This window comes from Manis pentadactyla, chromosome 5 (assembly GCF_030020395.1).
Source record: "Manis pentadactyla isolate mManPen7 chromosome 5, mManPen7.hap1, whole genome shotgun sequence".
NCBI classification, from domain to species: domain Eukaryota; kingdom Metazoa; phylum Chordata; class Mammalia; order Pholidota; family Manidae; genus Manis; species Manis pentadactyla.
In genome coordinates, this window is record NC_080023.1 from 92,600,930 (window position 1) to 92,615,887 (window position 14,958).

General features: G+C 37.4%; 1 protein-coding gene across 2 annotated transcripts in view; it reads left to right on the forward strand.

Moving 5' to 3' along the window:
- The window catches only part of MCUB (mitochondrial calcium uniporter dominant negative subunit beta), a 93,577-nt gene extending 78,953 nt beyond the window's left edge, over window positions 1–14,624 (forward strand). For both annotated transcript variants that reach the window (XM_036920893.2, XM_057502526.1), the window contains exons 4-8: window positions 510–614; window positions 10,572–10,732; window positions 12,114–12,317; window positions 12,903–13,019; window positions 14,407–14,624. In XM_036920893.2, coding sequence (XP_036776788.2) covers window positions 510–614; window positions 10,572–10,732; window positions 12,114–12,317; window positions 12,903–13,019; window positions 14,407–14,484 — 665 coding nt within the window. In that variant the 3' untranslated portion in view covers window positions 14,485–14,624. The remainder of the gene's footprint in view (window positions 1–509; window positions 615–10,571; window positions 10,733–12,113; window positions 12,318–12,902; window positions 13,020–14,406) is intronic.
- Window positions 14,625–14,958: the final 334 nt, after the last annotated feature.

Here is a 14,958-nt window from a genome sequence, read left to right on the forward strand (position 1 = left end):
GTGTAAGTCGCAGAAATAGTCCAGACTAAGCAAAGGAGTGTGTCAGCAGGCTCTGAGATGGGGATTGACAGAAGGCCCTGCTTGGAAGAGGGCAGGGACGGGAGGACAAGAGCAAAGACCGGGTCAGCCCAGCAAGGGCCTGATGGGCTTTGCTGCTGATGCTTCTACCTGGCCACCTCGTCACTGTGCTGGCCTTTGCTGTGAAGAGTTCCCACCTCCCCTGCATCTTTGTGTGACCTTGCCAGGGACCTCAGTCTGGATCCCAGTCCAGCTGACAGAGTGTGAGAGAGGGAGGGCCTGCTCCGTGTGGTCCGGTGTAAAGGGAGGTAGAGTGGCAAGGGAGGATTCCTTGCAATGGGAACAATATTGGATATTCAGGAGCATCCCAAAGGCAACTGTCCGTTATTGTATTGTAAACACCTGGGTGTTAGTATTTTTCTATATGTTGGAAAATGGTTCTTGCTGTTCTAAAACAAAGACGTATTTTTTCATTGTTTTCCATCTTTCAGATGGCAGTGAAATTCCAGCTTCGACCTTGATGGAAATTTTGCTAATGAATGATTTTAAACTTGTTATTAATAAAATAACATATGATGTACAGTGCCCCAAGAAAGGTAAGTAATACAGCTGTGCAGCTGTCTTAACATTTCCCTTTAGTGTGAGACTTCTACAGGGAGCAGGCTTTATTACCTTAAGAATCTTTTTAATTGACGAAGTGCCAAAGAAGGCTTTGTAGAACTGATATTTAAGCTTTTCTAGTGGAGGTTTAAATGATCAGTAGGAGTTGCCTAGCAGAGCTGTTAGTCTCATATATTCTTTTTTGACTTTTAAGTCTTTACTTTAGGATCCTGAATGCTTAATTTGACATTACAGGGCTAAGAAGGGAGACTGAAAACCACAAACTGAAGTGTGTATTGTTGTACAGCTCCTTTTTGAAAAAATAGATGGGTTTTTAAAGCAGTTTCAGGTTCATAGCAAAATTGAACAGATAATTCAGAGTTCTCTTGGACCTCTGCCCTCTACACTCAGCCCTAGGTTGTTACAGACCATGAGCCTGCATTGATACATCATCACTGGCGTTAGGGTTTATGCCTGGTGTACATTCTGTGAGTTTTGATAAATGTATATGTGTCCACCAATGCAGTGACATACAGAGAACTTCCACTGTCCAAAAATCCCCTGTGCTCTGCCTTTTCATCCCTCCTTCCCCTAGACTCTGACAACCACTAATCATTTTACTGTGTCCACAGTTTTGCCTTTTCCAGAGTTTAATATGGTTGAAATCATACAATAGGTAGCCTTTTCGGATTGGCTTCTTCTACTTACTAATATGTATTTAAGTTTTCTCCATGTCTTTTCATGGCTTGGTAGCTCATTTCTTGTTAGTGCTGAATAATAGTCCATTTCCTGGATATATCACAGTTCATATATCCATTCACCTACTGAAGGACATCCTGAAAATCAAGTTTTGTCAATTGTGAATAAAGGGGCTCTGAACATTAGTGTGCAGGTTTTGTGTGTACATAGTTTTCAGTTCATTTGGCTAATTAATAAATACCAAGTAGCATGATTGCTGGATCAGATGGTAAGAGTGTAAGTTCGGTTTTGTAAGAAACTGGCAAGCTAGTTCTTCCAAAGTGGCTATACTATTTTGCATTCTCATTAGCAGTGGATGAGAGTTACTCTTACTCCACATCCTTGCCAACATTTCATGTTGCCACTGTTTTGGATTTTGACTGTTCTAATCTAGATGTGTAGTTGTAGCTTATTGCTTTAATTTACTCTTGCCTAATGACATGATTTCAAATTCTTCCCTGCCATCTGTATTCTTCTTTGGTGATGTGTCTGGTCGAGTCTTTGGCCCATTTTTTTTAAGCAGGTTGTCCATTTTTTTATTGTTGGTTTAAGATTTCTTTGTATATTTTGGATAACAATTTGTTATCAGATCTTTTTCAAATATTTCCTCCCAGTCTGTGGCTAATCTTCTTGTATGTTTGAGATTGCCTTTTGCAGGGCAGGGGTTTTTAATTTTAATAAAGTATAGCTTATTAATTATTCATTTCATGAATTGTGTCTTTGGTGTTGTATCCAAAACATTACTGCCATATCCAAAGTCATCTGGGTTTTCTCCTATGTTGCCTTCTAGAAGTTTTATAGTTTTGTATTTCACATTTAAGTCTACAATTCATTTTGTGTTAGTTTTTGTGAAGGGGTGAAGGTCTGAATTCAGATCCTTTTTTTTTCATGTGGATGTCCAATTGTTCCAGCACCATTGGTTGTAAAGACTGTCTTTACTCCTTTTTACTGGCTTTGCTCCTTTGTCAAAGATCAGTTGACTATATTTATGTAAATATATTTCTGGGCTTTCTATTCTGTTCCATTGATCTATTTGTCTATTCTCTCATCAATACGAAATCATCTTGATTATCCTAGCTTTACAGTAAGCCTTGGAGTTGGGTAGTGTCAATCCTCTGAATTTATTATTCTCAAATACTGAGTTGGCTATTCCCGGTCTCTATATAAACTTTAGAATCAGTTTATTGGTATCTTCAAAATAATATGCTGGGATCCTGGCTGAAATTGTGTTGAATTTGTAGATGGAGTTGGGAAGAACTCATATCTTAACAATAGTGAGTCTTTCTATCCATGAATATGGGATATCTGTCCATTTATTAAGTTCTTCTTTGACATCTTTTATCAGAATTTTATGGTTTTCTTCATGGATTTTATATATATTTTGTTAGATTTATACCTAAGTATTTTAGTTTTTTAGGTGATAATGTAAGTGGCAGTGTGTTTTTAATTTCAAATTCCACTTGTTCATTGCTGGTATAGAGTAAATTAATTGACTTTTATATATTAACCTTGTATCCTACAACTTTGCTATAATTCCTTATGAGTTACAGGAATTTTTTTGGTCATTTCTATCAGATTTTCTATATAGACAATCATGTTATCTGTCAACAAAGACAATTTTATTTCTTCCTTTACAATCTCTTCACCTTTTATTTCCTTACCATAATTCATTAGGTAGGACTTACAATAATATTTTGAAGAGTGGTAAGAGGAGACATCTTGCCTTTTATCTGGTCTTAGCAGGAAATCTTCAAGTTTCTCACCATTAAATATGATGTTGGATGTTTTTATCAAATTGAGGAAGTTCTCTGTTCCTAGTTTGTTAAAGATTTTCATCGTGAATGGGTATTGGATTTTGTCAAATGCTCTTCTGCATCTATTGATTATGATCATCTGATTGTACTTCTTAGTCTGTTGATGTACTACCTTCATTGATTTTCATAAGTTAAACTTGCATGCCTGTTACAAGTCTCACTTGGTCATGATGTATATAGCTCTTATATGTTGTTGGATTCAATTTTCTAATATTTTATTAAGGATTTTTTCATCTATGTTCATGAGAGAGATTGGTGTATAATTTTCTTTTCTTTAATGTCTTTGGTTTTGGTGTCATGGTAATGCTAGCCGCATAGAATGAGTTAGGAAATAGTCCCTCTTCTATCGTTGGGAAGAGATTATAGAGAACTGCTATAATTTCTTCCTTAAATGTGAACCCATGGGCTTTGTGCTTTCCATTTTGGAAGATTATTGTTGGTTAAATTTAAAAATAGGTATAGGCCTATTCAGATTGTCTATTTTATCTTGTCTATTTTGCAGAGTATGTCTTTGAAAGAATATGTCAATTTTGGTTATCAAATTTGCAGGTATAGAATTATTCATAGTATTTCCTTATTATCATTTAATGTTAATGCAGTCTGTAGTGATGTCCCCTCTTTCATTTGTGATATTAGCAATTTATGTCTTCTCTTTTTTTCTTAGCCTGTCTAGGGGTTTATCAATTTTATTGATCTTTTCAAAGAACCAGCTTTCAGTTTCATTGTTTATTCATTTTCTGTTCTCAGTTTCATTGATTTGTGTTGTAATTTTCATTTTTTCTTTTCTTCTTATTTTGAATTTAATTTGTTCTCTTTTTCTAGTATCCTAAATTGGAAACTTAGATTATTGCTTTTAGATGTTTCTTATTATTTCTGTTCTGTATGCATTCAATGTTATAAATTTTCCTCTGAACACTGCTTGTTTTGCATTTCAGAAATTTTGGTAAGTTGTATTTTAATTTAGTTCAAATATTGTTTAATTTCTCTTGGGATTTCTGTTTTAGCCCAGATGTTATTTAGAAGTGTATTTTTTAATCTCCAAATATTTTAAGATTTTTCTAGTTATCATCTCTTTGTTATTGATTACTTTAATGCCATTGTGGTCTAAGAGCAATAATTATATGATTTCTATACCTCTGCATTTGTTTGGGCGTGTTTTATGGCCCAAAATGATGTCTGCCTTGTGAATGTTCCACCTGGGCTTGAGAAGGATGTGTGTTCTGCTGTAGTTGGGTGAAGTAATCTATAGATATCAATTCTGTCCAGTTGACTGATGGGGCTGTTGAGTTTAGCTGACTCCTTACTGATTTTTTTTGCTGGTTGGATGTCTCCATTTTTGATAGAAAAATCTTGACGTCTCCAACCATTACTGGATTCATTTCTTTTTCCTTGCAGTTCTATCAGTTTTGTCTCTCCTATTTTGACACTTTGTTGCTAGGTGCATGCACATTAAGGATTGTTATGTCATCTTGGAGAATTGACTTCTTTATGTAATTATGTTATATGTAATGTCCTTCTTCATCTGTAATGACTCTCTTTGCTCTGAATTCTGCTCTTATGTGAAATTAATATAGTTAGTACAGCTTTCTTTTTTAAAAATTTAGGCATAAATGATATATAACATTATTTTAGTTTTAGATATAAGCATAATGATTCAATATTTGTTTATATTGAGATATGATCACCACAGTTTGTGTAGTAAATATCTGTCACCACACATAGTTACAACTTTTTTTTCCAGCTGTGTTTTGGTTAGTATTAGCATGGTATATGTTTCTGCCTCCCTTTACTTCTAATTCATATGTGTTTTTATATTTAAACACACGTCTGTAGTTAGGTCTTATTTTTTGATCAAGTCTGATCTCTTTTAGTTGGTGATTTTAGACCACTGATATTTAAAAGTGATTATTGCTATAGTTTGGTTAACATTTATCATATTCATTACTGTTTTTTTAGTTGTTGCCCTTGTTCTCTATTCCTAATTTTTTTTCTAATCTTTCTTGCCTTTTGTGGTTTTAATTGAACATTTTATATAATTCATTTTCTTTCTTAGCATATCAGTCAGTAACAATCCTTTTTTTTTTCTTTTTTTAAGTGGCTTCCCTAGGCTTTGGACTAATCCAAGTCCACTTTCAAATAACACTATATATACTCTTTCACAGACATTGCAAGTACCTTATAGTAACCATAACAACCATGTATTCCTAATTCTTCCCTGCTGTCCCTCATCATTCATTTCACTTATAAGTAAATTATAATCATTGAATACATTTTTACTGTTATTATCTTGAACAAGCTGTTGTGTTAGAGCAGTTAAGAATAAAGAAAAAGTTTTTGTCTTTCCTTATTCCTTTAATGTAGAATTCCTTCATGTAGAATTCCTTCATGTACATCTAAGTTCCTGATGTTTACCATTCTTTTCTTAAAAAGTTTTAACATTTCTTGCAAGGCAGGTCTACAGGCAAAAAATTTCCTCTGTTTTCAATTGTTTGAGAAAGTGTTCATTTCTCCTTCACTTCACTTTTGGAGGATAATTTTACAGGGTACAGAATTGTGGGTTAGTGATTTTTTTCTCTTAAAACTCCAACTTTTTCACTCTACTACCTTCTTGCTTCTAGTTTGAGAAGTCAGATGCACTTTTTATCTTTGCCCTTCTACAGGTAAGGTGTTTTTCCTCTGGCTTCTTTCAAGACATTATCTTTGATCTTCTGCAGTTTGAATATAATATGCTTAGGTGTAGAGGTTTTAGGGGCATTTATCCTGCTTTTGATATTCTCTGAGCTTCCTGGATCTATTTGTAATTTGCTGTCTGACATTAATTTGGAGAAGTTTTGTCATTATTGCTTCAAGTATCTCTTCTGTTACTTTCTCTCTTTTTCTGGAATTCCCATTATGTGCATATGTATGTTATACCTTCTGTAGTGTTCCATAGTTCTTAGACATTCTATTATGTTCTGTTGAGTGTTTTTTTCTCTTTGCTTCTCTGTTTTCAAATTTTCTATGACTTACCCTCAAGCTCAGATATTCTTTCCTTAGCCATGTCCCATCTAGTAAAGAGCTCGTCGAAGGCATTCTTCTTTTCTGCTAATGTTATGGATGTTCTCTTAGAATATCCATCTCACTGCTTCCATTACTCATCTGTTCTTGCACATTGTCAACCTTTTTTCAGTAGAGGCCTTATCATATTAGTTGTAGTTACTTCAGATTGATGGCCTTATAATTTCCATATTCCTGCCATATCTCTCTCTGGTTCTAATACTTGCTCTGGCTATTCAAAGTGTGTGTTTTGCCTTTTAGTATGTCTTGTAATTTTTTGTTGAAAGCTGGACTTTATATAGTGGGTAAAAAGAGCTGTGGTAAATAAGCCTTTAGCAGTATTGTAAGGTGTGGGGAGGGGAAGTGTTCTGTAGTGACGTAATTAGGTATCAGTGTTTAATGAACCTGTGCCCCTGGACTGTGAACTTCACAAGTCCTTCTCAGTTTAAGCTCCACTTTGGGTAGGACAGGATAGTGGGAGGGTGCTGGAGTTGGGTATTTCCCTCTTTCCAGGTCAGTTAGATTCTTTTAAAGCCCTGTTAATTTAGGCTGTGGTAAAATAATTTCTCTTGAGGGCCAGCCCTGTTATGAACAGGATGCTGTGGTGTATTTGAAAATGGCTACTTTTTGCCTCCCCTGCTGGAAGCACAGCGTACTTGTCTCCATAAGAACCTTGTAGAACTCCTAGAGGTAAACATCACAAAAGAGTGGGCCTGCCTCCCTAAAGCTGGGCCCCGCTGGAGTTTTATCTCTAAGTTGTCCGCCCTGAGCCCCACAACAACTGTTCAATTACAGTTCAGGCTTCCCTACCTGAGCACTGCCTCTGTTGAGGTCCCTGCTCTGCTGAATGGTGGTTCTCTGTGATCACCCATCTTTCCGGTTATGTGGGCAGCAGTTTGCCCTGTCACCTCAGTACTCTTACCAATCCGAGAAGACTATTGGTTTTCAGTTTGTTCTGCCTTTTCCTTGATGTTTGGTCAGAGGGACAACTTGTAAGCTCCTTACCCGCCAGACTAAAAACCAGTCTTAACTCCTTTTTTTAAAGGAGATTTTTTGCTTTCATCTCAAACTGTCATTTTAACCAATAGCAAAGTACTTTTGGAAACTCTCAGCCATCATTACTGCCAGTACTACTTCTGTCCATTTTCTCTCTTTTCCCCTTCTGATGTTCGCATTATGCCTGTTATACCTTATGTAATTGTCTTGCAGTTCTTGGATATTCTGTTCCTCTTTTCCCATTCCTTTTTCTCCTTACTTTTCAATTTGGGAAGTTTCTATAGGCATCCTGATAAGGACAAGCTCTTTGATTCTTTCCTCCCCTTTGTCTAGTTTACTGATGAAACCCATCAAAGGCATTCTTCACTTCTTTTACAGTGTTTTTGGTTTCTGACAGTTCTTTTTGATTCTTAGAATTCCATCTCTCTGTTTATATTACTCATCTGTTCTTGCATGTTGTCTACTTTTTCCACCACAGCCTTAGCATATTAATCATATTTGTCTTAATTTCCAGGACTAATAATTCCAAAATATCTACCATATGAGAGTCTGGTTCTGATGCTTGCTTTGTTTCTCCAGATTGTTTTTTCTTGTCTTTTACTTGTCTTGTAATTTTGTGTTGAAAGCTACATATGGTTTATTGGGTAATAGAAACTGAAGCAAGTAGGCATTTAGTGTGAGGTTTTATGTGTATCTGGCTCAGAGTCATGCTGTTTACTGTTTGCTGTAACTGTAGGTATCAGAGGCTTCAGTTTCTTCTACTGTCTTTCTCTCTCCAATGTTTTCTTTGAATTCTTTCTTAATAGAGCCTGCATCTTGCACAGAGCTGGAGACCTGTTTATGCGGTGTTAAGGTATGGGAGAGGGGAAGCATTCTCTAATCTTATGATTAAATCTCAGGTTTTAATTGGGCCAGAATTCCTGGACTGTAACCTTCAAAAGAGCTTCTTAGTCTTTCTTTCTTTTTACATCTCTGTGTGAGACAGGAAGATGGGAGGGGGCCAACATGTGACATAAGTCTTAGGTCCAGGTGGACTGAAGCACAGCCTCCCCTCCTGCCAACTCCTTGGAAGGAGACCCCTCTCCATTCCTGGAGGGGCCATTTGCTGGGGTGGAGCTCCAGGGGCAGGGCCTACCCTGGAGGCATGAGGCCCAGTGAGCCAGGGTCTCACTGTTCTCAGGGTCATGAGGCGTCAGTGAGTGGTGAGTCAGACTTGCCCCTTCTCACAGCATAAAGTAAGTGAACAGGGACAAAGTAGGTGTGGATAGAAGAAAAATGACAAAGGAATTATTTAAAAAATAATTTATATAAACTCCATTTCTTCACAAAACCATTGGCAAATCTGTATTTGTAAATTTAGGATACGGAAATGAAATCCACATGAAAGACACATACAAAAGGAATAAATAGCTTCTGAAGAAAAAAAGAATAATTGTCTTTCACTTTTGACCTTTGTTAGGAGATGCCACTGACAAATGTTTAAATTGGTAATACAACACAGTGAATTTCGTGGTGTCCACATTGCTGAAAGAGCTTAGCCAAAGGTGCTTGTCATTGGACTCAGATATACATTTTGTGTCACTTGATACAGACTGTCCCCTTAACCAGGCTTTAGCCAAACTCCTCTGAACCCCCTTCACCTAGGCCTCAACCATGGCATTTAAAAGCTGCAAGTTCTCAGCACAAATGATTTTGTTCACCCTGCTCCACCCCCTAAGACACGCCCGCACGCACGCAGGTGAACAAACACCAGCATAGTTTCTAACAGCTAAAGACCATATTCCAGGGATGATGACTCCCACCCTCTTGTCTGAGAAAGCTTAGACAAGAAGAATTTACTGTTTGGTCCATTGAAAACCAGGTGATAGGCTGATAGCTCCATCTTAGAACAGTTACTGTAGAAAGCTTGCAATTATAAGTCCTTTCTCTACCCCTTTGAAGTTCAAATCTTCTACCACCCAAACTGTCTTTGTTTTGAAGCAATCATTCAAGGAGGTAACTCTTGCACTGCTCCCACTTGGTGGGTGCTCTGCTTGAGCTTGCACCACTGCCTCCTGTTTCTCTCCTGGAGAAGCACTAATTAACAAACCCAAATGGCCTAGTCACAGTCATCAACCTCATGTCCGTTTTTTGTATCTGCCCACTACTCTGCTTAAGCCCCTAATACTCTCCCTCCCTTAAAATGCCCAGCCACCTCTATGCAAATGGAAATTGAGTTCAGGTCACGCTGGCTCGCTTCCCTATTGCAGAAGTTACTGAATAAAATCTCTCCTTACTGCCACTTCAACTAGTGTCTGGCTGTATCTTTGATACACTCCACAGCTTTAGACAAAATCATGCCCCATTTATCCCTTTCTTGTATAGGAAGGGCTTTTACATATCAGTACATCTTTTCATCACAACAAAAAAGCTCTGATTGTTCTGCAAATCTCAAAAGCCTAGAAGGGACCTTCTGGTTGTCACCATTTGTGACAGCTTTAGGCTAGAATGTGGGAGGGGTTGAAAACCAGAGTGAAGTCTTGAGGAAGTGGGTGGAGATGGGAGAGAAAACTTCAGAACTGCTGGTGAACTGGAAAACCCCTGGGCTAATACTGACTCCAGGATGAGAATGCTCCCTTGTCGTTGCAGCTTGCTGCTGCCTGGAGAGGTCTGTCTTCCCTTTGTCCTGTCCCCCTGCCTCAGGTGCTTTTACAGTGCTGGCGGACATTGATAATCCTCAGAAAGGTAGCATTCCAGCTTGATTGTGGAGTTACAGATCCACAGAGGCAGAAGGATGAGAGAAATCCACAATCTAAAGAACTCGGGTACTGAGACCCCCTTTCTTGTCGTGAACCTTTCAAATCTACACCCTGTTGAAAACAACTGACCCTTAAACTGCTTTTCAGTTGTATGTTATACTGTAGTTTACATGTCACAACACCAGCTTCTCTGCCTTGTAAATCCTCAAATAATTTTTGGATTGATGGCTAGGGTGCACGGGAAGGGATCTTAGGTTGAACTCAGGTATAAAAGTGAACCCATAAACTTATGTGTTACAACTAAGGTGAGGTATTCACCTGTATCCTGGTAGATGAATACTCCCCTTACTTTTCCTGTATGAAGATTTCTAAAGAAACAGCAAAAGCCATATTACAAAGGAGAAAGACAAGCAAAAACATAATTTATTTGAAATCTACTGCCTGGTCATTTATCATTCATTCCAGACTATCTTTATATGAGAGACACTAATGGAGTACCCTGAAAAATGCCAACAGCAATGTGTCCCCAGGAATCGGGGGTGTTCAGGGGGCCACGACGGGGACTCAGATGGGCCCCTAGCCTGACAGACCCTTGGTGACTGCCTTACGTTTCCCTTCTGTCTTCTCTCAGAAAACCTGAGTAGTGAGCATTCAGCTCAGACGGACGACCTGAAATCCTTGGTTCACAGACTGTTTACAGCCTTGCATTTAGCAGAGTTTCAGAAGAAGAGAGAGCACCATTTACTGGAGAAAATTTACCACTTGAAGAGGCAGCTGGAGCCTCTGGAACAGGTTAGGGAGCATCACAGTCGGGTCTGTTAGAAAATGATACCCAGTATCTGTTGAGTTCTCTCCCTGTGAGCCTTGTTCTGAATGCTTTATGTATGCTCGTTTTCTCCTTTAATCCTCACAGCGAACCTGTGAGTTTGGTACTCTTATCTTTCACATTCTTCAGATGAAGAAACTGAGACAGCAAGGTACATAGCTAATACATGGTAGAGCCAGAACTTAACTCCGATGGTCTGACTCCAGAGCTGCCACCTTAAACTCTGTGCTGGGCTTCTCCACGGATCAGCCATGTCTCTGTAATGCGTATAGCTGGAGAAAGTACAGCAGTTTCTTTTTCAGAGAATAGGCCCATGGCCCTGCTCTGCTAAAAGTTTCCAGAATTGCAACTGGAAATTTCGCAGTGGCTTCCTGACATCTGAAGTTAATCAGTGGTGGCGAAAAAAATAACTTTCTTTTGGGAGGAGAGGCAGGAGCCTATTTCCAAAAAACTGCATCTTTAAAACCTATGATTCCGCTTGTGATTTCTAAAAATGGGTAGGTGTATGTGTATCTTTGTATATGAACAGAAATTTTTAATAGGGATTACCTCTAAGGATACTTAGAGGATGGCAGAGAGAAGGACTTCTTAATTTTGTTGGATTGTGTACCCACATTTAAATTTTTTCTTTACTTTTTAAAAAGGTGATGATATATTTACTTGTATTAAGATTTAAAAATCTAAAAAGGTGGCCCAGGGCAAGTGTTCCTACCACTATCTTCCCAGTACCATATCTCCATACCTATGACTCACTTTGGATTTTCTTTATCTGCCTCCAAATACAAATATATTATTGTTTTTGTTCCTTTTTCAGGAAAAAGTACACACTATTACTGTTCTCACCTTTTTTCACTAGCAGTGAGTCCTGGGAAGATCTCTGTATTGGTACATAGAAAGCTTCCTCATTACAGCTGTAGAATAGCTTGTTGGATGTATGGGTGATCTTTGGTCTTTCCTCTTAGGAATGAACCTGTAATGAATCACATGTGTGCAGGTGTATCTGAAGGATGAAGTCCCAGAAGTGAAACTTCTGGGTCAAAGAAATAGGCATGTAATTTTAGTTCAGCTTCAGAGGATGAGTTCTGAGTTTTTCATTGTATACCCTTCTGTGGTATTTAAAGTTTTTTCCACGAGTAGGTATTACTTTTATAATGTAAAAAACAATTTATTGATAAATGATTTGGAAAAAAGTGATCACTCACTGATGTCTATGTTTTATAAATTCTGTTTTTTGGTACATTGGACCTCTCTGGAGTAATGCAGATATCACTTTACTTTTTTTCCCCTCTTGTTCTTCTTAAGTCGGTACCCTGTAAGCTGACCTGGCAATCATTTTTTTCCCTTCAGATAAAAGCTAGAATTGAAGCTCGCTCAGAAGCCAAAACCAGTGGACTCCTGTGGGCCGGATTAGCGCTGCTGTCCCTTCAGGGTGGGGCAATGGCCTGGCTCACTTGGTGGGTGTACTCCTGGGATATCATGGAACCAGTTACATACTTCGTCACATTTGAAAACTCCATGGTCTTTTTTGCATACTTCATAGTCACTCGACAGGTGAGTAGTTTGTTAGGAAAATGGTAATCTAGAATATCTCTTGCAAATAATTCCTATCCAAGTCAAGTAATGAGCAAGAGCAATAAAGCCTTTTTATTTACTGTATTACTGCTTTCTGGGTTTTTATAAGCTGATAAATGTTTTTCACAAGGATGGAGATTTATATATAGCACAGAGAAACTATTTGTTACCGCTGTAAAGGAAGAATACAACTCAGAAATTCCTCCACTGAGATAAACACATCAAATTTATGTTCTCTGTGCCCTCATTCATAAATAAGATTGAATTTGTACAAAACACCCAGTAACTTTAGCTTTATTGCATGATTGTTTTGCCCAAAATCTCCACTTTCCTTTTTCTCCATTCTCTCTCAAAATGTGTGATTTTTCTTCCCAACTTGTTTGCTTTTGAAAGGAGCAGCTGATCTCAAACAAGACTAAATGTTTTCGTGGCACCTTATGCTTGCTGTGATGGCCACTGCAAATATTTTACTCATTTGTCTTCCTTTGCTTTGGTGTTGCTAAGGCAAGTGTCTCTCTTGTGGAGACATTATGTTCATTTAAAACATGTTTTCTTTTTTTTTAGGATTATACTTACTCAGCTATTAAGAGTAGGCAGTTTCTTCACTTCTTCCATAAGAAATCAAAGCAACAGCATTTTGATGTGGTGCAATACAATAAGTTAAAAGAAGATCTTGCTAAGGTATCTGACTGCAAATTAACACCTTATATTTGATCTTCTTTGGGAGCCAGGACTTAGTGTTGGGGAAATATAGTTGGTGGCTCATCCTCACAGGTTACATCTTGGTCCTGGATAGACTTCTGTGTACTGTGATTTGTTCATGGAAAGAGTTGACATGTCTGATACTAATTTCATATCCTGCAGTTTTATTCTTGCCTTCTGTGTTCTACATGAGGACAGCTTTAAATGTGTATGCGAAATGTCTTAAATGACTTTGATATCATAAAATAATCGTTTTCAGGAGAAATCCTTTTCCTAGTGAGTGTGTGTTTTTAAAGGAAAAAGTCCACTATCCAGCCCAACTGCAGATTTGTGAACTACTAGGAATGTAAAACAAAGCAGGTTTTTAGGAAGGCAAGTGCTCTGATAAAGAATTGTAAGCTCTCTAAAAGCATTTACAAATTTCCTCTCCTAAGAAATAGATCAATATGGTATTCCTTCTTTCATTTTTCCCATCTTTCCAATGAGAAAATAGAGGTGCTTAATGTTACTTCCTTGGGTGTACGCTGCCAGCAAACGCAGACACCATGGTGTGAAACCTGCCCTTTGGCTCATAGGTACTTCCACGGTCTGCTTCACAGGCGGCCTTTAGCTCTGCCCCCTGGTGGACTCCTTGGCTTTGTTCAGAGAGTGACTTCTCAACATGTAACTAGATTTTAAGTTTTTCTTAGTAATATTTATGAGAAAAATGTTTGGTAAGGATATATTCCATTTCTAAATGAATGCTCATTTAATAGCTGTAATCATTGTATCTTTTGTTATCTGTGCCTTATAAACTACCCATCCCTCAAATTTAAAAAAGAGATATTACTACAATTAAATTTGTAATCCAAAAATTGGAGATGAATAGCCTTAAAACATGTTTTAAATTTTCAGATAATCACTACTTAAGAAAAATATAATGATGCTTTTTAAAAAATTTAGTGGGTACTCTTATATTTGAATGATGCAATTCATAAGGCTAAGGACTGTTCTTCCAACTAGTTTATAGCACTGGGCATTTAAGATTCAAAGTAGTACCCTATAAAGTTTTTTTAGGGTAATTAAGTTGAAAAAAAAGGAAAACTGATAGGTCATAGAGTGTTTTTTTTTTCTTTAAATATGAACTGAAAAAAACATTATAAATGGGAAAACCAACAAAACAACTATAAGGAGGAATTAGAAACTGAACTCATCTGTAAAAAAGGGATCCATATAAATTGAAATATTGTAGGCATTTGCAACTTAGAGTTCAGATGTACTTACTCATAAAAGGAGACATTAAATTCATAGACTTCATCTCCCGATGTAATGGTGATAAGTATCTTGTTCTCTCTGATCACGTATATTTTCTTTTTCCCACGGACAGGCTACAGAATCCCTGAAATGGGTGCATCACTCTCTGCCTTTGAGAATGCAAGTAGAGGACCTCAATGAAAAGAATTAATCTTGTTCTTAAATGTCAGTGATTTTTCCATTATATGTTGAATCTGCAATTTAGAAAGTCAAACTTTTTGAGTCCCAGAGTTCATTTGAATTTGACAGTTCCAATCTGCTTTATTAATAAAAAAGGTCTTGGAAAACAGGTATTCTTTGAAGTTCTCATGTGATTTTTGATTTGTGATGTGATTTTTGTCCTTTTTGGTGATGTAGTGGATGATGTTGATGGATTTTCAAATGTTGTACCATCCTTGCATCCCTGGAATGAATCCCATTTGATCATGATGTATGATTTATTTTTATGTTTTTTTTAAATTCAGTTTGCCAATAATTTGTTGAAGATTTTTACACCTATGTTCATCAGGGATATTGGTCTAAACTTTTCTCTTTTTGTAGTGTCTTTGTCTGGTTTTGGTATTAGAATGATGCCGGCTTCATAGAATGGATTTGGATGTATTCCCTCCTCTTCTACTATTTGGAA